The sequence below is a fragment of the Anabrus simplex genome, chromosome 10, assembly GCF_040414725.1.
Source record: "Anabrus simplex isolate iqAnaSimp1 chromosome 10, ASM4041472v1, whole genome shotgun sequence".
Lineage (NCBI taxonomy): Eukaryota > Metazoa > Arthropoda > Insecta > Orthoptera > Tettigoniidae > Anabrus > Anabrus simplex.
This window is the reverse complement of record NC_090274.1, coordinates 38,878,649-38,900,574: the sequence shown is the minus strand read 5'-3', so window position 1 is coordinate 38,900,574 and position 21,926 is coordinate 38,878,649. Positions and strand designations below refer to the sequence as shown.

The 21,926-nt window shown below is 40.0% G+C and overlaps 1 protein-coding gene across 1 annotated transcript; it reads left to right on the top strand.

Moving 5' to 3' along the window:
* Window positions 1-5,302: 5,302 nt before the first annotated feature.
* Window positions 5,303-6,053, top strand: LOC137502376 (gem-associated protein 7-like). The gene is made up of 2 exons (XM_068229419.1): window positions 5,303-5,487; window positions 5,598-6,053. Exons 1-2 carry the CDS (start codon window positions 5,372-5,374, stop codon window positions 5,776-5,778), a joined length of 297 nt encoding a protein of 98 aa, XP_068085520.1. The 5' UTR covers window positions 5,303-5,371; the 3' UTR covers window positions 5,779-6,053.
* The last annotated feature ends 15,873 nt before the right edge of the window (window positions 6,054-21,926 follow it).

The following is a 21,926-nucleotide window of genomic DNA, read 5'->3' as shown; positions in this document are numbered from 1 at the left end:
TCCTACTAGAGTAGAACGCAGCCCGGAAGGCGGTTTCGTTGCGCAGAGAGAGACAGAAGTATGAGGTGCGGTGATGACAATTTGCCTACTCATAACAGCATGTATGTGTAAACATTTTTTCATCCAGTTATATCTTTAATTCCAAAGCGATGACCTATATTTTTTGTGGGCTTAAAAGTTTCGTGAAAGTCCAAATTAATTTTTAACATCAAACCCCGAGAAAGTGTTGAGGGAAATTTTCGAGATATTAAAGAAGTTAAATGGAAGTTGAGAGAAATGAAGGCGAAGTGCAGAGAGCATAACAGCATGAATGTGTAAATATTTTTTCTTCCAGTTACTTGACGGGTGTTAGAAAGGGAAGGGCAGAGTCTGGGGTAGGGCTCTTTATCAGGAATACCATTGCACGCAACATAGTTTCTGTTAGGCACGTAAGTGAGCGAATGATGTGGGTAGATTTGTCAGTGGGAGGAATTAGGACAAGAATTGTGTCCGTGTATTCACCATGTGAGGGTGCAGATGAGGATGAAGTTGACAAGTTTTATGAAGCATTGAGTGACATCGTGGTCAGGGTGAACAGCAAGGATAGAATAGTGCTAATGGGCGATTTCAATGCGAGAGTTGGGAATAGAACTGAAGGATACGAAAGGGTGATTGGTAAATGTGGGGAAGATATGGAAGCTAATGGGAATGGGAAGCGTTTGCTGGACTTCTGTGCTAGTATGGGTTTAGCTGCTACGAATACATTCTTCAAGCATAAGGCTATTCACCGCTACACATGGGAGGCTAGGGGTACCAGATCCATAATAGACTATATCTTAACATACTTTGAATTCAGGAAATCTTTTAGGAATGTACGAGTTTTTCGGGGATTTTTCGATGATACAGAGTGAACTAAGTATCTCTAGGCCTAGGGTAGAGAAAGTGAAATCTGTCTGCAAACGAATAAGGGTAGAAAATCTCCAGGACGAGGAAATTAGACAGAAGTACATGGATATGATTAGTGAGAAGTTTCGAACAGTAGACAGTAAGCAGGTTCAGGATATAGAAAGTGAATGGGTGGCATACAGGGATGCTGTAGTAGAAACAGCAAGGGAATGCCTAGGAACAACTGTGTGTAAAGATGGGAAAAGGCGAACATCTTGGTGGAATGATGAAGTGAGAGCAGCCTGTAAACGTAAAAAGAAGGCTTATCAGAAATGGCTCCAAACAAGGGCCGAGGCAGACAGGGATTTGTACGTAGATGAAAGAAACAGAGCGAAACAAATAGTTGTTGAATCCAAAAAGAAGTCATGGGAAGATTTTGGTAATAACCTGGAAAGGCTAGGTCAAGCAGCAGGGAAACCTTTCTGGACAGTAATAAAGAATCTTAGGAAGGGAGGGAAAAAGGAAATGAACAGTGTTTTGAGTAATTCAGGTGAACTTATAACAGATCCCAGGGAATCACTGGAGAGGTGGAGGGAATATTTTGAACATCTTCTCAATGTAAAAGGAAATCATCATGGTGGTGTTGCAAACAGTCAAGCTCATGGGGAGGAGGAAAATGATGTTGGTGAAATTATGCTTGAGGAAGTGGAAAGGATAGTAAATAAACTCCATTGTCATAAGGCAGCAGGAATAGATGAAATTAGACCTGAAATGGTGAAGTATAGTGGGAAGGCAGGGATGAAATGGCTTCATAGAGTAGTAAAATTAGCGTGGAGTGTTGGTAAGGTACCTTCAGATTGGACAAAAGCAGTAATTGCACCTATCTATAAGCAAGGGAACAGGAAGGATTGCAACAACTATCGAGGTATCTCATTGATTAGTATACCAGGCAAAGTATTCACAGGCATCTTGGAAGGGAGGGTGCGATCAGTCGTTGAGAGGAAGTTGGATGAAAACCAGTGTGGTTTCAGACCACAGAGAGGCTGTCAGGATCAGATTTTCAGTATGCGCCAGGTAATTGAAAAATGCTACGAGAGGAATAGGCAGTTGTGTTTATGTTTCGTAGATCTAGAGAAAGCATATGACAGGGTACCGAGGGAAAAGATGTTCGCTATACTGGGGGACTATGGAATTAAAGGTAGATTATTAAAATCAATCAAAGGCATTTATGTTGACAATTGGGCTTCAGTGAGAATTGATGGTAGAATGAGTTCTTGGTTCAGGGTACTTACAGGAGTTAGACAAGGCTGTAATCTTTCACCTTTGCTGTTTGTAGTTTACATGGATCATATGCTGAAAGGTATAAAATGGCAGGGAGGGATTCAGTTAGGTGGAAATGTAGTAAGCAGCCTGGCCTATGCTGACGACTTGGTCTTAATGGCAGACTGTGCCGAAAGCCTGCAGTCTAACAGCTTAGAACTTGAAAATAGGTGCAATGAGTATGGTATGCAAATTAGCCTCTCGAAGACTAAATTGATGTCAGTAGGTAAGAAATCCAACAGAACTGAATGTCAGATTGGTGATACAAAGCTAGAACAGGTCGATAATTTCAAGTATTTAGGTTGTGTGTTTTCCCAGGATGGTAATATAGTAAGTGAGATTGAATCAAGGTGTAGTAAAGCTAATGCAGTGAGCTCGCAGTTGCGATCAGCAGTATTCTGTAAGAAGGAAGTGAGCTCCCAGACGAAACTATCTTTACATCGGTCTGTTTTCAGACCGACTTTGCTTTATGGGAGCGAAAGCTGGGTGGACTCAGGATATCTTATTCATAAGTTAGAAGTAACAGACATGAAAGTAGCAAGAATGATTGCTGGTACAAACAGGTGGGAACAATGGCAGGAGGGAACTCGGAATGAGGAGATAAAGGCTAATTTAGGAATGAACTCGATGGATGAAGCTGTACGCATAAACCGGCTTCGGTGGTGGGGTCATGTGAGGCGAATGGCGGAGGATAGGTTACCTAGGAGAATAATGGACTCTGCTATGGAGGGTAAGAGAAGTAGAGGGAGACCAAGACGACGATGGTTAGACTCTGTTTCTAACGATTTAAAGATAAGAGGTATAGAACTAAATGAGGCCACAACACTAGTTGCAAATCGAGGATTGTGGCGACGTTTAGTAAATTCTCAGAGGCTTGCAGACTGAACGCTGAAAGGCGTAACAGTCTATAATGATAATGTATGTATGTATGTATGTAGTTATATCTTGAATTCCAAAGCGATGACCTATATTTTTCGTGGGCTTAAACGTTTCCTAAAAGTCCAAATTAATTTTTAACATCAAAACCCGCGAAAGTGTTGAGGAAAGTTTTCGAGATATTAAGGAAGGTAAATTGGACGGTCCAGTTTCAATGCCTTAGGATATTCGCCGTTTTTATACATATCAAATATTGTTGTACGCAGAATATTTTTATTGAAATCATCGAGGACCGTCACTGGCTTCTTCCTCTAAGGGTTCTTCTCTGGCGACCTGAACACCGCATTATTTTTATTTCCGAAGCTTGTTTTATCCTCTGTATTGTTCGCAGGCCGATACCACACGCGAGTGCTGTCTTCTTTTGAAGCGTGGCAGCATGGCGTTCCTCACCTTCTCCGCCTATGAACGCCTGATGCTGCATGCTTACAAAATACAAATACACTTTAAATAATATTTCCCTCGCCTGTCGACGGTATACTTGTCTTTTTGCTCTTCCTGGATCTATCGTACACACGCAAATAGTTCCCAAAATTCGTTGATTATGATATTTGCAAATAATACTCGAAACATTCACTCGTGACCCGCACAAACAGGCACCTCTTACTGAAATGATTCTATTGGCCCAGCGGAAAGCACGTCATACTACAAAGCGCGCGAATGTTACTGCGCAACCCTCTTCAAACCGCCTTCCGGGCTGCGTTCTTACTTACTTACTTACTTACTTACTCCATGGCTCTACGGTCCTTTAAGGACCGTGGCCTCCTTGACCACAGCTCTCCAGTCGTCCCGGTCTTCAGCACACCTACGCCACCTCCTGACTCCAACGGTCCTAGATCTCCAATATATCCGTATCGTTGCCATTTAGCGCGCTTTAGTCGTCGTAAGTTTGGGACCGTCCGGTTATCTCGATTTGGTTTCTGAACAATATGTAGTTTTGTGGTAGTGGAGTTGTTAGCCCCACGTACCAACCCCCCAACCTGGAGGACCAGGGTATCACTCTTAGTCTGGATCATCACCTTAGACCTGTCCGGCTTGGGTGGCCCTTCCAGGAGCATATGCTCCCGCCGGCATAGCTCTAAGGATCATTTGAACACGCAAGCCTCCAAAACACCCGGTAAAATGTATTTTGCCTTCGTCAAGGTGGTGATACCATCGGGAGGCCGGGCTGCGTTCTACTCTAACTAATTTTATGGTTTGCGGAGACGCCGGGTTGCCGGAATTTTGTCTCCTTACCCGTAAATCTACCAGCCTAAGGCCGACGTATTTGAGTACCATCAAATACCATCGGACTAAGCCAGGATTGATTCTGCCAATTTGGGCTTGAGAACGCCAGCGCTCTGGAAAGACCTCAGCAAATAGCGTAGATAGAATATTAATTATTGTACCATGTAGAGTATTCTCTCAGTTTACAGTAGGCCTATATTGGAACGGGCAGAATCAACGTTTAGTAGAACTAATTCTTCAACAGATCATATGGGGTCTTTTTGTATTTTGCAACGATTTATTATTATTATTATTATTATTATTATTATTATTATTATTATTATTATTATTATTATTATTATCTGACTCATTGGCTGAATGGTCAGCGTTGCGGCCTTCGGTTCAGAAGGCCCCGGGTTGGGGATATTAATCGCCTCTGATTAATTCTTCTGGCCCGGGGATTGGGTGTTTGTGTTTGTCCCAACACTTTCCTCTTCATATTCACTCAACACACTAGACTATGAACCACCACATAAACACGCAATATTGATTACATCCCTCCATATAGGGTTGGCGTCAGGAAGGGCATCCGGCCGTAAAACAGGGCCAAATCCACATGTGCGACGCAGTTCGCACCCGCGACTCCACAGATGTGGGAAAAGCTATAGATTATTATTATTATTATTATTATTATTATTATTATTATTATTATTATTATTATTATTATTATTATTATTATTATTATTATTATTATTATTATTATCGTCGTCAGAATATCGACTGGGAGTGGAAAAAAGTGTCATATTCAAGTTAAAGAATGAAGCAAACTGTAATCATAGTAATCAAGTAGGTTACAAGGATATAATTTTGTGATTTGAAATTTGTAGATGGGTTGGCAGCTTTGCTTTGAGAACTTCCTTTTGTTTGAGTTGGTTATCCTGAGAACAAAAACAACGCGTTTCTACTCCATAAATGAAAACAATATGGCTCCAATGTTATTTATTTGTGGGAATTTTAAGGCGTAACAGTTTCTTTTTAAAACGAAAGAATGGAATCTCCTCAACCCGGAGATGTAACGAGTGATGTAGCTGATGAAGAAAAACAAGAAGCGAGAGCATACCTCAGGGAGAGATTTTTGAGAGCTATAACAGGGCTAGTAGGTAGGTAAAATATGTGCAAATGTACAATTTTTGGTTATGTTTAAAAATCATTCTTTTATTTGCCTGTCATTATATTAATTATAATCCTCCATGAAACACATTCGTTTTAGGTAGGTCGTGTAAAGTCAACATGTTCGAGAACACGACGGTAACGGCAGAATTTCGTGGATCAGATATTGATGTGATGCATTTCTTCGTTGCAAAACTTGCTACCCCGATGGGAGTTTTTCCTGAAGCTTTACTGAGGACTAACGATATTATCAACGTACATTTTCCCGATGTTGGACCATCGTGATAGTGTGGAACATTTGTTTTCAATCGTGACATGTGTTGTGTCTATTGACAGTGAGTGTTTTAGCTTAAATTGCAAGAGGTTAAAGCAAAATACTTGATGACGTGTTAGAAAGACAGAAATGACGTCAGTTGAAGGATTTAAAAAAACCCAGTGCATTGATTTGTTCATCATAGTTGTGTGTTCATTGAATTATCTTCAATTTTTTTTGTTGAAATTGTGTTTTACCTAGCCTTGTAATTTTTAAATTCTTTGATCTTAAATGGGCTTTGAATAAGCATGATTTTGTTGCTTATTGTCAGGTCATCAATGACTTATAACGTTCAGTTTGCGAGACATGATTGCTCTTTGCAAGGTAGGTGGTTTCACTCGAGTATCTTTCTGGTCTGACTTATTGTTTGATACCCTCAGTTTTTTTTAATCTTCAGCTTTGAAGCTTTGTAATCTATTCCTTCACTCATGGAAAGGATAATGCATATGTTGAAGGTCAGGGTCATTTAAATCTTAGCCTATATTCTGTTAGCGTTTAGTTTCATCTTCAGCCGTCAGACTTATAAACAGGTTTTAATATGTGAAGTTGTGACATTTTCTTTAAAATAATTTTGAAGCCTTAAGATTACAACATTGGGTAAAACTCTCAAATGCAGAGTTACATGTTTCGAGTAACACATCTTACTTCAATCTTAACTTCTTTTATCAAGTAAATGGTGATAAAAATTAATTAGATCTATATACACAATCCTGATTACTTAGCTCAGCGTATAATATATGCACACACACACACACACACACACCCAAATGCAAAGTCTAACTACTTATTAAGTTAGGCCTATACTGAAAAGAGGCATGTAATTGGCCACTTCACATTAATTGACCATCATAGTTTGTATGACTGGTACCCAACATTAACAAGATTGAATTGGCACCCACTGTCTGAGAGTTTTACCCAGCATTGTTTTAATACTGGACAGATAAAAACTAAAGACATTCTTGGTTTCATAAGTTCAATATGGAGTAATAGTGAGACCCCAAGGTTTTTTAATTTTCTGTTTGGGAAGGAGAAGGCTTGATTCTCAATAAGTGATGCAATGTACCGGTACCAAAACATTTCAGACCATTGTCAACATAAGTTAAATTTGGATCGATACTTGTTTTGGAATTTTTGGTTGTTAGCCCCTTAACATTCTTGTAAGTCAAAGAATTTCTGATCTTTATACTGAAATGTCTGGCTTCTTGGCCATGTGGTCAGCATACTGGCCTTGGGTTAGATTCTTAGCTGATTCAGTATTTTAATCTTGCTTGGTTAATTTCCATGGTTCGAGGATTGGGTGTTTCGCAATATTGGCTTTAAGTTGCACTGACACAGGTACTGGCAAGTCTTATGGCGATGAAGAGATAGGAAAGGGCTAGGAGTGGGGAGGAAGTGGCCATGCCTTAATTAAGGTACAGCCCCAGCGTTTGCCTGGTTGAAAATTCGAAACCATGGAAAACTATAGTCAGGGCTGTCACTTCTTACAACGAAAATTTTAAGTTGTTCGATATCAAATGGTAATAAAGATATGTTAGCTGAAACAATTCTTTTACTTTTTCAGTCGTTCCATTTCCTTGTAAATGAAAATGATCAAATTCAATAAAACTTGCAATAACGCTCACCGAAACGTAACTTTAAATAACTGGCTTTGAGTGGCACGTCTTCGAGACGTATGGTGTGACTAAAGCGATATTTATAGACGTGTTACTATCAGGGTTAAGGGAGCCCGCAGACTTCTCGCAAAATAATATACAGTATATCTTGCCTAATTTCACTCTGAACGTAATCATGGAGGTTTTGTAAAATCAATCAAAATAATTAGTTTTTTCAATTTGTGCGTAGAGAAATTGCCGCCTGGTTGCATCTAGTAGCAGTCGTCGTGTATGACCTGAACCAAATTATTTCAAAATCATTATAGCAATTAAAATTTATACACACCGTGCCAGTGTTCTGTGAGACTCGCATGGTCAGGGTCACCACTCCCTGAGTAGTGTTGCCTCAAAAGAGGGTCTATGCCTGCTATATACAGTAGGTTATGGAGGATTATAATTTTTATTTTATAAAAAAGTTAAACATCTTTTAAAACAGTAGTTCTCAAACTTTTCCGGCCGACACCCCACTTTGTAAACTTGCATGCATGTCCATACTCTCTCTATATTACTTCTTGGCATTTTCCCATCACCGCCAGTCTACACTGGGCCTTCCACTTTGTCTAGTCTTTGACATCAGCAGGTTATATGCCCACATGCGGTGTATCCTCACGTATGTGGTCCATCCAGTGTTTTATTTGCTGTCCTCAGGTTCTCTGTCTATCTAGGTTAAATGTAAGAGCTTGCTGCACGAGGATGTTGGATTGGCTTGGGCCATGTGCCCATACTAGCAAAGCCTTGTCCTGTATTGAGGCAATATTCCTGCTGTGATAGAGTCTTGCGACTCCTAGCGACCAACTTAGCATTCTCATTTCCACGGTATGAAGCATCTGCTTGTATCAAAGGCCAACACTGTCCCATAGAGAGCTACTGGGTGGTATTCATTTGACTTCAGATGCAGAGATATCTTCATGTCACAGAGTACACCTGTGACTAGCTGCCATTTAACCCATTGGGGTCCAGTTAATTTCTTGCCTGCATCTTGCACAGGTCAAATTTAGCATTAGGCAAATATGGGAAGGAAATACAAACATAAGTAAAATGATGGATTTTTACACTTAAAACGTGAACTTCAGTTTTCTGTATTATCTATCATGCTAACAAAATTACCGGAAATATTTTGTGAAGGTGTGGTACTTCCAGAGGCATTTATTTGGGTGCAGTCATGGGTTCCCTGGACAGGTCTCACCATAAAATGATGTCTCATTTCTGCCTCCTTTCACTTTCCTGTCAGAACATGCGGTACAGTCCTTATAACTCACAAGCGTCTATAATTGGTAGCTTCCCATTCAGACAAAGTTCTTCTTTACAGCTGCTTCACCGGCCGTGCTTATGGGTATTTTGTTTCGTAATGCCCCCCATAAGTCCCATGATAATTTGATCCCTGAAAGATTGTGACTTATTTCAGGCTTTTTATCTGCCTTTTAATGCATATAATATATTTGAAAACTGTTGACTAAAGCTACCAGCTTCTTTCCTGTATTAGGAGGCATGTATTCCATAGCATTGTTATGAGAATACTTTGAAAAATTAGAAGTCGCCTTGTTCATTCTTCACCCCCTACATGGCCGTTGTCGCCACTTTCTTCCAACTCAGTTTCCTACTTCTCACTCGAAAAATTGTTTCCAGATTCGGAGATACTAATTTCTCTTTCAGAATTGGTTAACAAACCCATGTCAATATCGCCATTGTCAAACAACTGTCCGTAAATGTCATCAGGTTCCATGCTGCCACAGGTGGACGCCATCTTGATAAAAAATATAAACCCAACAACAATGAACTATCTCCACAGTATAAGCAACTCAGTTAAAACAAATTAACACTAAATGGCAGCATGGAACAGAGAAATGTCAAGGCTAAATACTGCATAAAGCTCGACGCTATTATCGTTCCAAAATACAAAAGCTATAACCTTAAAGTTGTGTCGGACTAAAGGCCAGTCTCCACTGATTAACATTTAACACCAACATGTTAAATTTAACATATTACAATTGACATGTATATTGTGATTGTGTCTTCCAATTGACTTTGCATGTTAACTCAGAATGTTGAGGTTAACACTTTTAACATGTTGGCGTGTTTTCCGCTCCAAGTGGAAAACATGTCAAGTCAATTCATTGTTGGTGAGATGTTGGCACAGCTTCGGCAACTTCTTTGCCGTTTCCATGTCAACAGATAGCCAAAGGACGCAAACGACGTGCTTCTCGTGAAGTAGGATTATAGTTACAACACTCCGCTACACTCATTCTCTTTGTTATAAGCTACAAATACAGTACCGGTATGCACACGTGTGTCATTCTCTCTGCACTATACTAAAATTTATAGTCAGAAATGGAGTGGAGCAAGATTATTTTGGACTTAATTAATGATATAATAGAAAGGCCTTGTTTGTGGGATGCCTCATCAAAGGAATACAGAGATAAAGCGAAGAAAGCCGATAGTTTCCACAAACTCTAAATTATATATAATTGTTCCCGCGAGTGCACTGGAAGAAAAACCTAGCGCCCTCCACTCGCAGTACAGTCGAGTATTGCAAAAAATATCAGAAGTCGGGTGCGGGAGCGGACAAAGTTTTTACTTCAGAGTGGTATGCTTTTGAAGCAATAAGCAGGATGAGGGGAAATATGTCTAATAAAACTGCATTTCCCAAGTCATAACAAGAAGCAACATTGGCAATAACAAAGGGCCAAATCCTCTTCATCCAAGTCCATTGTCCTTATTTGAAAATACTAGACACCACCTAAATGTATTACTAAAAATTGATATGATGAACTACTTAGGACCTATATATAAACAAAGAAAGTCAAGTTTAACATGTTTATTAAGTGTGGACACAATGTTAAATGAAACTGTATTCAACATTTAACATTGAAAATGTTGATGGTGTCACCAGTTAACATTTAACATGTTGCTGTTAAATGTTAATCAGTGGAGACCAGCCTTAAGGCCGACATAGGATCGGAACGTAAAATTAATGTTGTCGGACTGAATCCGACATTGGACCTCAAAGGGTTAAACCAGGCAGCATTTGCTGGAGCTCTCTCCCCCTCCTCCGTTATTATAATAATAAATCATACAGTTCTTCAATGAAATGTCAGTATCATGCTGCTGCTTTAAATCCAAAGTGTTGATAGGGGCCGATGACCTTCGATGTTAGGCCCCTTAAAACAACAAGCATCATCATCATCAACCAAAGTGTTGACCTGAAGAGAAGTTTAAACAAACATGCAACTAAATTAATTATCGTAACTTAACACACCAACACAGGCAGCTCTTATGACGACAATGAGACAGGAAAGGGCTAGGAGTGGGAAAGATGCAGCCATGGCCCCAATCAAGGCACAGCCCCAGCATTTGCCTGGTGTGAAAATGGGAAACCACGGAAAACAATTGGTAAGGCTGCTGACAGTGCGGTTCGAAATCACAATCTCCCAAATACATGCTAACAGCAGCTAACCCTGACCTTACGGCTAACTTGCTCGGTCTTTTAAGAATTGAACCTGTGCTTCAGTACATAGATTTCTTATTTGTGACTTATAATTCAGCCATCTAGCTGATGAACCATACTCTGCGATTCTTTTCTATCCAAAGCCTTCAGTATGGTTACTGTTCGACTCATTCGCTGAATGGTCAGCGTACTGGCCTTCGGTTCAGAGGGTGCTGGGTTTGATTCCTGGCCGGGTTGGGTATTTTAAACTTAATTGGTTAATTCCATTGGCTTGGGGACTGGGTGTGTGTGTGGCATATTCAGCATTAGAAATTATCCTAGGTAGGGCTCTCATCTTCACAGTATTGGATGGCTCAAGGAGCCTACAGTTGCATATGCGCCCGCTATAAAGTGTGAGCGAAGCGTTCGCAATCAATTTCAGCCCATACCAGAAAATGTGTGCTTTTCCACACTAAGAGAAACTGTCGTAGTGCTTGCAGACACTAGAACACCAACTGAAGTTCGGGAGAACTTCTACAAACATAATCCCATACCAGGAACTATTTGGCAGGGCGCACCAAGAAAACCCATCCTAATAAACGCTGAGGACATCATGCCGGCTGGATATGGTTCAGCAGGGTTAAGGGATGACATAAGTGATATCACAGCTTATCTCGAGTTCTTGGGTTGGAAGTACCCGAAGTACATGTCTTCAACCATCGACTTCGAATCTGAAGGGTCAAGGAGCCTGTTGGTGAGTAACGAAATGGAAGATCTTCGTGCACTGGACCACAGACCAGGAAAAGACCTGCTGATATATTATAAGCATGCCCGTATTGAAGGAGATATCCGTACCTCCTATCTCTGTCATTTATTCTACTGGTGATCTAGTGAATGGCATGCTAAATCTGCTTGGGGAGCAGAGCGAGGATGGGGATCTTCAATATCCTTTCTATAGCTTGAAGGATATACGATTCAACCTGTTCATCAGTACACTAAGCTATCGGTTTGCTTATTGAAAACAAGATGGCTGACAAACTGCTGGAACAAATGACTGTAGAGTTGCCAGCAGTTGATGAAAATAGGTTATGTTACACTGTACCCCTTCTTTCCTTCCACAGCCTTCCTTATTGCTTGATCTAATATGAATGAGGAAAATGTTGGTGAGAAGATGCAACCTTGGTGAACACCTGAGCTGGTATATTTTCTGTTTTAGCTTGAATAATTTTTACATTTAAGTAACGATGTATATGCACCATTTTTTCCCATTGGTGTGGCAGAACAGGGCATATGACACATTTTGAGAGGAATGAGATCATTTTTAAGATTATAAATGCAGATTTAATTAGACCCTGTTTTGTTTTCCTTTTCTCCTTTCCTACTTTCCTGCCTTTCATGGGGAGAGTTCGTATAGTTGATGTTTTTCCTTTCCTTCTCTTATTTTGCATAACTTACACAGGAATAAATGTATCTTTTGTATTACCTCACATGGGAATAAATGTATCTGTATTATAATAATTAGCGTAAGGAATTTCATGTTTTTATCCTTATTGAACTGAGATCACAATTAAATAAGCATATAGTAGGTTCCACCTTTTCAATACATTTACAATGTTTTTATCTGATGTTCACAACATTATTTATTACAAATTACAGGACATATTTTGGTGTACAATTTTTAACACCATCATCAGCTGCATGAAAAGTGTATAGAAACTTGGTGGTCAAAACAATGAACAGCATATTATCATACTTAACTCCTTATATACAGGCAATAGAATATAGTTATAATTAAATTTAACATCTTATTATGCTAGGTTAAAACTAATTTGTGTGACAAGGAGATTCTTGCAGATCAAATTACAAATGTAAGTGTATTGAAAAGGTGGAACCTACTATATGCTTATTTAATTGTTATAATAATTATGCATTTATTTAATGACACAAAACTGCTGCACCTTATCCTGCTTTACAAATAACAGAGTAGTAATTGAGTTGGGAGGTAATAGGGTATATACAGTGGAACCTCAGATTGTGAGTAACTTGGTCTACAAGTGTTTTGCAACACGAGCAAATATTTTAAATAAATTGTGACTTGATAAGCGAGTGAGGTTTCGCAATACGAGCGTCATGATTACGTACGTTTTCACCTCCCCTATGCCTCTGTTTTCCTCTCCCTCTGCCACTCTCTTTCCTGGGAAGGTGTGTGTAATCATTTCCCGCGCTGGACTTCAGTTGGCGTGCCTCGCTCGCATAGTCAACACCGTACGAGTGTACATGTTTTGTTTCTGTCATCTGTGATATAACTGTTCTGCAACAATGGGCCCTGTGAACGAAAAGAAGGTTAAAAAGGAATTCGGTCAGAAGAAGGAGATCATTACAGTGGATGAATCTGTTCAGTGACAATGCAATGTCACATTTTTGTGAAATCCTCAAAAAGAGGCAAAAGCAACACTCATTGGACAGGTTCCTCGTTAAAGTTGCACGAAAAGAAAACACTTCCAATGAGCCAACCAATAGCAGTGATTCCGTTAGTGAAATTCGTGCTACACAGTAACTCTTCTCATGTCATCTCTCGTCTCCCTCACACCAACAATTATTCTATTGTAAGGTAAAGTGCAGTTTAATTGTTTTACGTTATATTTTGTTTTAGAAATGTTTTTGTGTTGTGGACGAATCATCCGAATTTCAATAGTTTCTTATGGGAAAATTTGCTTTGATATACGAGCGATTTGGATTATGAGCATGTTGCCGGAACGAATTATGCTCACAATCCAAGGTTCCACTGTATAAGTAATTGAATTACTTGTAAAGAATACCTTTTACGTAATGTTTTGTTGTAGGCTAAAAGGACTTTTTACAAATTGCAATTGTTACATAGCGCTGAAGTTGAAAAGTTGGTTGACCGTTCTGAGAAATGTTTACAGTCTATTGGGGACTAAGTGGAAGAGTGAACTTACCTGGTATGTTGTCATAGCTAGAGCCCTGCGCGGATATACAAAATAATATCCACTCTGCATATGCACGTCCTTCATCCGCATCCGCGAATTGTTATCCGCGGGTATTGTAAATATGTAACTACAGTGTATTACGCTCAAGGTATTGAAACTGACAGATCTGTTATAACATAATATAATAGGCCTGACACCTGGCACCAGTACCCCTACAGTCACAAATTTATGAGGGATTTTCTCTTGCGACAACTACCGACATATTGACCTCTGTTCCTTCCTTCCATTAATTGCGGGCAGAAGCCAGGTAGGCTCAGGTCAGATTTACGGCTTTATAGTCTCAAGGCTCACTGGGCGAGTTGGCCGTGCGCGTAGAGGCGCGCGGCTGTGAGCTTGCATGTGGGAGATAGTAGGTTCGAATCCCACTATCGGCAGCCCTGAAGATGGTTTTCCGTGGTTTCCCATTTTCACACCAGGCAAATGCTGGGGATGTACCTTAATTAAGGCCACGGCCGCTTCCTTCCAACTCCGAGGCCTTTCCTCTCCCATCATCGCCAAAAGACCTATCTGTGTCGGTGCGACGTAAAGCCCCTAGCAAAAAAAGTCTCAAGGCTCTTTATATAGCACCATTCCCCCATACCACTGTCAAGGGTCGCCTAATCACCAGGAAAAATAAGAGTATACCTGAGTGAAAATCAATAAACGTCATTATTTAGAAATTATCAGAAAATGATCTACACTGCCATACAGTTTGTATCCGCCAAGACACTAAATTCGCAGATATCCGCATCCGTGCAGGGCTCTAGTCATAGCCATGTTGCCTATGTGTAGGTGGTTTCATAAATGGCCATAACTTGGAAGTGCAACTTACTTTCTGATTTGTCCTCGTAGTATCCTTGATGGTCTTACATTAGCGTGGTCAGCCTGTGTGCTGCCTTGACTGCTGCTGCTGCTAGGTAACATCATGTCACAATTTCCTTACACAGATTTTCGGATAACCCCCAGCTCTTAGATATATTTCTGTCAAAACATATGATCTAATCTGTTAAGAATCTGTTTTTGAAAGTTCTTGATGTAGGAATTATAGGATGAGGAGAAAGCCAGAAAAATACGGAAGTGGGGGGGGGGAAGGAGCGGAAAATTTAATTTGCACAGAACAACATTTGTACAAAATTAATTTTTTATTTAGCCTTTTCTTTTTCTATACAATTAAATAGTTACCAGTTTTCTTTTAAGACTGAGCAGCAAACATTTTGTTATATCAGTTGTACAATTTTTTGTGTGGATTTTCATGGGTCCTTGTACTAGACAGGTTTGTTACTGTTATCATTTAGACATTTCAATAATACTTGTTACACTTTTCTACCCTTGCAAGATGTCCCAAACACTTAAATTTAAGCAACTACTATTAACGGGCCACATTACGACTTGGAGACAAGATGGTAAGCTTGCCCACCCCAAAAGCCATTGGGAACTCACCTTTACGAGCTGGTTAACACAGAGTGACTGTTGGTGGCCAATATGTGACACAACTGCTGGCCACATTTAGAAATACCTGATTTATATGGTGCTACAGCAAGTAGCGGCAAGCCCTTAAGGACTCCTGGATGGTGTCCTCCCTAGAGAACGAATAGGTTCATTTTCTCTCAACATTTGAGGTCAAACACTGGACTCGAATAATGCTAAGAAAATTGCATTTCATTGTAAAGCTGTAAATTCTCATGAAGAAGGAAGACTGTTCGGTAAGACAATTAAGTGCCTGGCTGACTGACTGACTTTTAGCGTGCAGTTCACTGGTAAATGTTTTCAGATTGAAGATAAGGCACAGACTCTTGAGCTTCCGTCCAAGAAGAGGAGAGGTTTTGAGATTTAAGGGGGGGAAGCGTGCTTGTGGATGGTTTTGGGAGAGGAAGGGTGCAAGAAGAGTCTTTCACTTGGGCAGAGTCCGTAGCAGTAAAGATGTCCTCACAAACCCCTATACGAGCATGCACCAGCCAAATCTCCATCGTCAGATACAATAAAATTGAATAATAATTTATGACCTTGTTTGCTCTTTTATTTATATTTTAAGAGGAAAAATAATAAATAATTGTATTGAAATGTAACATTTGAGACCACTAATTTTGGTTCAAATTGGTCCTCTCGCTTGCATCCCACGTTTTGTGAGGGTTGGCAACAGTGAATTAGTTTGTTTGCACATGGAAGATTTGAACGAGTGCGGTGGTACTGGTCAGTAGCAAAGAAAGTGTTGTGAGAAAAAGTACTGTGGCCGCTCCCTTAACCTGAGCATCCACTGGCTGCCACTGACTACAGCAGTGGGCTGGGTATGTGTTAGTGGCTAGGCAGTAATTCATCCTCGGTACCGATCGTGCAATCAAGCTTCTGAGGTGCTAATAGCAGACCATTGTATAGCATTGATGCATTGTGACAGCACTCCAACCACTGCCCATTGGAGCCATTTTCTTGTTGTTGTCCTGGTATCTTAAGCAGTACTACAGTTATGTCGATAGAAAAGAAAACCACTCTGGTGTGGTTTGTATGTTTATTATATTAATTAAACATTGAAAATTTCATATCAAATCTTGAGGCCCATCGTGCCATTTGGAACTCGGCAACACCGGAATATAGTGATAACATAAGTATAGAATGAGTATGGTGATCCATTGTGTCAACTTGACCCCAGTTTTGAGAATAGATGCGAATGAAAAGAACATGCATATTAGATAAGTTTATAACTTGTTGTTGAGAGAGCAAAGCAAAGTTATCTTTGTAAAGGCCCATGGAGGATTGGAAGGTGAAGGTTTCCATTTTGTGTAACCTCAGCACTTAATGGGTGGGATAGAGTGGTGAGCTCTATGTCCCGTCACCTTTGCTCCCAGGAATTAATGTGGTACTTATATTTTCATGTAGGAGGCCATGTGCCGCTCCAGAAGGGGAAATCTAGTTTCATGAATTTTTCGACTTCCTTCAAGGGGTATCAAGCACGCCTTTACTGCCTCAGCTAGGCTGTTCTTAAGGTAGGATAATTATTAATGTATTGTTTTCTTAGGATATTAATATTAAGTAGGACTAAATGGTAGACATAAAATATTTGTTTTAATACTGTTATTAATATATAATTATAAGGGTTGACGGGTAGGTTCAATTAAGGTCCAAGAAAGAATTATACAGCAAGTTAGAACCAGTAATAAAAGATATTAAAAAGAGAAGACTGCTGTTTTAATGGCATATCTTCCGTAAGAATAATGAGTGCCTCACGAAGAAAATCTGAAGTTTTCAGAATAATAAGGCGTCCGAGTTAAGATGGTTCCAAGAGTGCGAGAAAGATCTGTGAGATATAGACATTGCGGAGGATAAAATCAGTTTGAGGTGGATTTTGAAAAGTCAGCATGGCTTTACGGTGGAGTCAGAACCCAGAAGACGGGCTCAAGAGATACTGGTAAGGCGTCAAAGCAGGCAAACGAACAAGATCTACTAGACGGTGAAAATGAGATTGGTTGTTAATATGCAGTCCATAGAGGCTTAATTTGAATCTTAAAAATATATGATAATAATAATAATGATGAAGAGGAGGAGAAACTTTGGACTTCTTTTAATCATCTTTCGACCAAGAAAGGATGAATATGAATTGTTTGGTTTTATGAGCACTTTTTCCCTTGCAGTATACAAAGCAACATCATCTCACAATCCTCGTGGATGCAGCTGACATACGTCACGCTAGTTGCTGTCATGCGCAGCGGCAGTGGCTGTGTTGTGCGTAGGCCACTAAAAGTGGTTCCGTGTAAACCAGCTGTAATTTATACATTATACTACTTCTTGTATTATTCAGTGGAACTAGGCATGTTTTTAAATGATCATTTATTCAGTACACTTGTAGGTGCACAGTTTTACACCTCATAATTGTATACAACAGAAATTAGGTGAGAGGATACATGCAAATAAAAAAATAAAGTGGGGGGTTTCTAAGGTGTACCTAAGTTCTTCCATCATTTGCTAATGACAGCTACATTGAAGACACCTTCATGAGTGGTAGATTTGTGGGTTCATGTCTTGCAAACAAAACAAAGTGCCCTAAAAGTTGACATTTCCAAAGATGTTAGCTTTTCAGAACACTGAGGCAGGGCATTTTAAAATGAAACAATAATGTGTTTCACCTTACATTAGAAAGCTGGTTATCTAAGATGAAGATCGTAGACCAATTTGTATGTGAAAAATTCCAGGTAACCCAAAACACTTTAGAAATTCAACATACTGTAGGTCTGTTAGTAAAAGAACATTTATGAAACTGTGTGATAGTCAAAATGTATCAGTCGTTAAAAGTTAGTATAAAGATGATAATAGACGTGAATTCATGAGGCACTTCCAGGCACAGCAGAAAATTGAAACTTGGCTAGCGGAGAGCCTCGCACCCTCAAGTTTCCTGGTTGGGGGAGGGGGAGTATTCAGCAATGAATACATGTTAGATGTATTACAGGTAAAAAAAAAAAAGGCAGACGTGTAGAATTCTCTTTTGAAAAATATTTGAAAAGGCATGGTCATACGTAGACTTCTGGTTTCATTTATGATAACAATTTCTTTCAAAAAATTTTTGACCTTACTGTTCATTAAATTGACCTTAAAGATCATGATAGGTAAAAAGGCCAGAAGTGTTATTCCCCTCTTTGAAAACTAAATATATTTTCAAGAATATCTTGATTTTAAATACTACTAAAAATGGTCTACTAATGTAACCTAACCCCATGGCACAGCTCTGAAGGGCCTTGGCCTACCAAGCGACTGTTGCTCACTCAAAAGACCTGCAGATTATGAGGTTTTGTGTGGTCAGCACGACTAATCCTCTCGGCCGTCATTCTTGGCTTTTTAGACCGGGGCTGCTATCCCACCATCAGATAGCTCCTCAATTCTAATCATGTAGGCTGAGTGGACCTCAAACCAGCCCTCAGATCCAGGTAAAAAATCCCTGACCTGGCTGGGAATCAAACCCGGGGCCTCTGGGTAAGAGGCAGGCACGCTACGCCTACACCACAGGGCCGGCTAAAATGGTCTACATCATCATTTAAAGGAAAGGGATTGATGTATTAAATTTCTTTTTGAAAATATTTTCAGAAGCAAGACTGTCTTATTGATGCTAAACAAGTTGAAAGCATGTACTATATTTTTTGTTTCTGCTGTATTCTTATTAACTTTCTCTATAACAAACCATTTGAGTATTGACATCCTTATCTATACCTGACATTCCATGGAAGCACACTTAAAAGAAAAACATAAGTCCAAGATTTTTGGTTGCACCCTTTGTCAGCAAAAGATAGAAAAAGGAATGGTGGTAATCACTGTTGACAAGTGAATGCTGTTGTGAGGTAAATGGAAGGGGAGATGGGTAAGACAAGAGAATGGAAAAATGGGACTGATTACTATATTTTTTGGACTATAAGAAACACATTTGTTCCCAGGAAATATAGTCTAAAATTTTCCATAATGGTCTGAAGGTCTGTAGATATTTGTTGCTGATTATACAGAAATGCACTTATTATAATAGCATGGCCTTAGACAAGCTATCTAATTGGTAAATAGCGGTAGGGACAGTGACCAGCAAAGAGGGTTGGAGAGAAAGAAATGTTTCCCTGTTCCACTATATTGCTGGGTCGCAGATGCAAATAATGCTGTAATCTGTTTTGAAAAGTGATACAATACACTCTGTTAAGAGATGTTTCATATAGTGCAGCATTATATTAGAAGCTGGAGAATATGCAATAAACTATTACAATAGGGGACAAAGACCCTCTGGACCATCATCTGCAGAAAAGTAATTCAAGAAATATGGCCTCAGCAATGCAGTATAGTACTGAAGACAGTGGACTATTTGCAGAACCAGAAACTGCTAACAGAAGTGACTATTCAGAAAACAGCATTATGAGTGATAGTGAAAAATATATTTAGGACCGCCTGCTGTGCTACAAGAAAGAGAGACTTTTAAATAAACAGCAATTAGTGAGTGTGGCCATTCATGGTAAATTAGAACTGTGTGGGTATATGTGTGTGTCTGTGCATTTGTTGGGTTATCCTAAAATAAATTAGAGTAATCAAATAGATGGAGTTTTATTATTTTTTTGTAACAATACGTTATCTAATGTTAAGGCTGGATGTTTCTCTAGACCTGAGCACGTCTATGACCAACTATGGAGTCTCTAAAGCCAAGAGGGTGGTAAGATGGGTGTAATGTTTATGGGAAACAATCATCAAATGCAGTTTGAGGGTGCCAAGTGAGAGTGGGGCCAGGAAGATACATGATATTGATTTTGCAAGTACAGTGGTGGCCACATATTCATTTAGTGGTTAAGCCAATGTAGAAAGCTAGGCAGGGTGTTCATGGAAGTTGGAAGAAGCGCAGTCATGACGACCTTGTACACAGTGGCGGTCGGAAACAACGTGAACCAGGTATATGAACGTTAGAGGGTTGGTCATACTGACAAATAATTTGAGAAAGTTAATTCGGTATCTTGCGCTGTTGTTATTTTACCAGCTGCTGAAGTTGGCCAATCAGATCGTTTCATGGGCGAATTCAAATGGGCTTTGAGAGGCAGTGTTACTAATTCTGCGCATAGCTTAAAACTGCCTTGAGAGCCATGCCAAAAAATTAGCATCAAATACAAGAACTCAGTGGATTTCAGCTGTTATCGAATCCCTCTCATGGCAAAGATTTTGTTTCCTTGATTGGTTGTCTCAGACTGGTCGTAAGTCATGTGCAGCAGCTGTAGCAACATCACCTCGCAAAGCCCGCTTGAATTCGTCTGCAAAGCAATCTAATTGGCTAACTTCAGCAGATTATAAAATCACGACAATGTTAGGTAGCAAATTATGTAAAAAAAAAAAAAAAAAAGTTTATCAGTATGACCAACCCTCTAATGCTCATATACCCAGTTGATGTTGTTTCTGACCATGCTGTATAGTCGTACAGCAATTGTGTTTACAGGGGAAAGGTGTTTATAGCGAGTGGGAATGTATATCAGATTTGTGGGTGTCTGAATGTGACTGTAGGGCTTTTTGGAAGATGATCACAGGTTTGGGATGATGATGGGAGAAGACTGAAATTCTGGACTTACGTCTTTCTTTTATGTGTGCTTACTTGGTAAGTCACTGCTCTCCATCTGTTTCCAAGACAGATACAGGGTCCAGTGGAATGAATAGCCTGACTTGAGTCACGTTGTACGGCGTCCCTGTTGCGCCTGCGCGAACTACTTTCATGCGCGCTACATTGAGGAATGTCTGCCATTTGTAAGTATGGCCTTGTGGAGTATGGAGCATCGAGCATTTGCCATTGAGGCGTATTTAAAAAATAACAACTCTCCCATTGCCATTCAGCGACTCTTTCGTGGCCATTTCCCAGATCATCGGACTATTGTAGGGTGGGTGCAACAATTTAGGACTACTGCATCGTGTGCAAAGAAGAAAAGCCTGGGGCGACAAAAGATATAGCGCACCCCAGAGCAACTGGTGGAGTCCCATAAAGCACTTACCAGAAGTCTTTGGCGTTCTGCTGTCAGACATGCCTTAGCACTAAGAATGTCATCCATGATGACCTGCACTTCCGCCCATACAAAATTCGGGCCGCACGGAAACTAAACGAACAAGATTAACCCGCCATCGGTATCGTTGTTAGGTAGCCCCTAACAAAAACATTCCTTATTAAGAAAAGTTTTTTGCTTTAAGACTCACACTTTTCAAACTCCAGGTATTCTCAAATGAGTTTATGAGTCACATGTTTTCCTTCGTTACGCGATGATTCACGCACACGTGTCACGTGGAGGAGTGGGGGAAGTGCGTTCTGTCTGGAGTGTTAGTCCGCGCCTCGCTACGATACCGGTCGCGTCACAGGCAGTGTTAGGCATATTCTAGCCTCGATACCTTTGGCGTCACAATTTTTGCGCATTCCGTGCTGGTGTACTGTTTTAGTAAACAGTATCACAGTGAAATTATAATGTCTAATAGGCCTAGTGAATCTGTTATTTTGAGCTGGATTGAAGAATCTTGCCCTGGAAATCGTAAAGCCACATCTGTAGAGACGTGCTTTAGTCGATGTTCTGTCAACTGGTCTC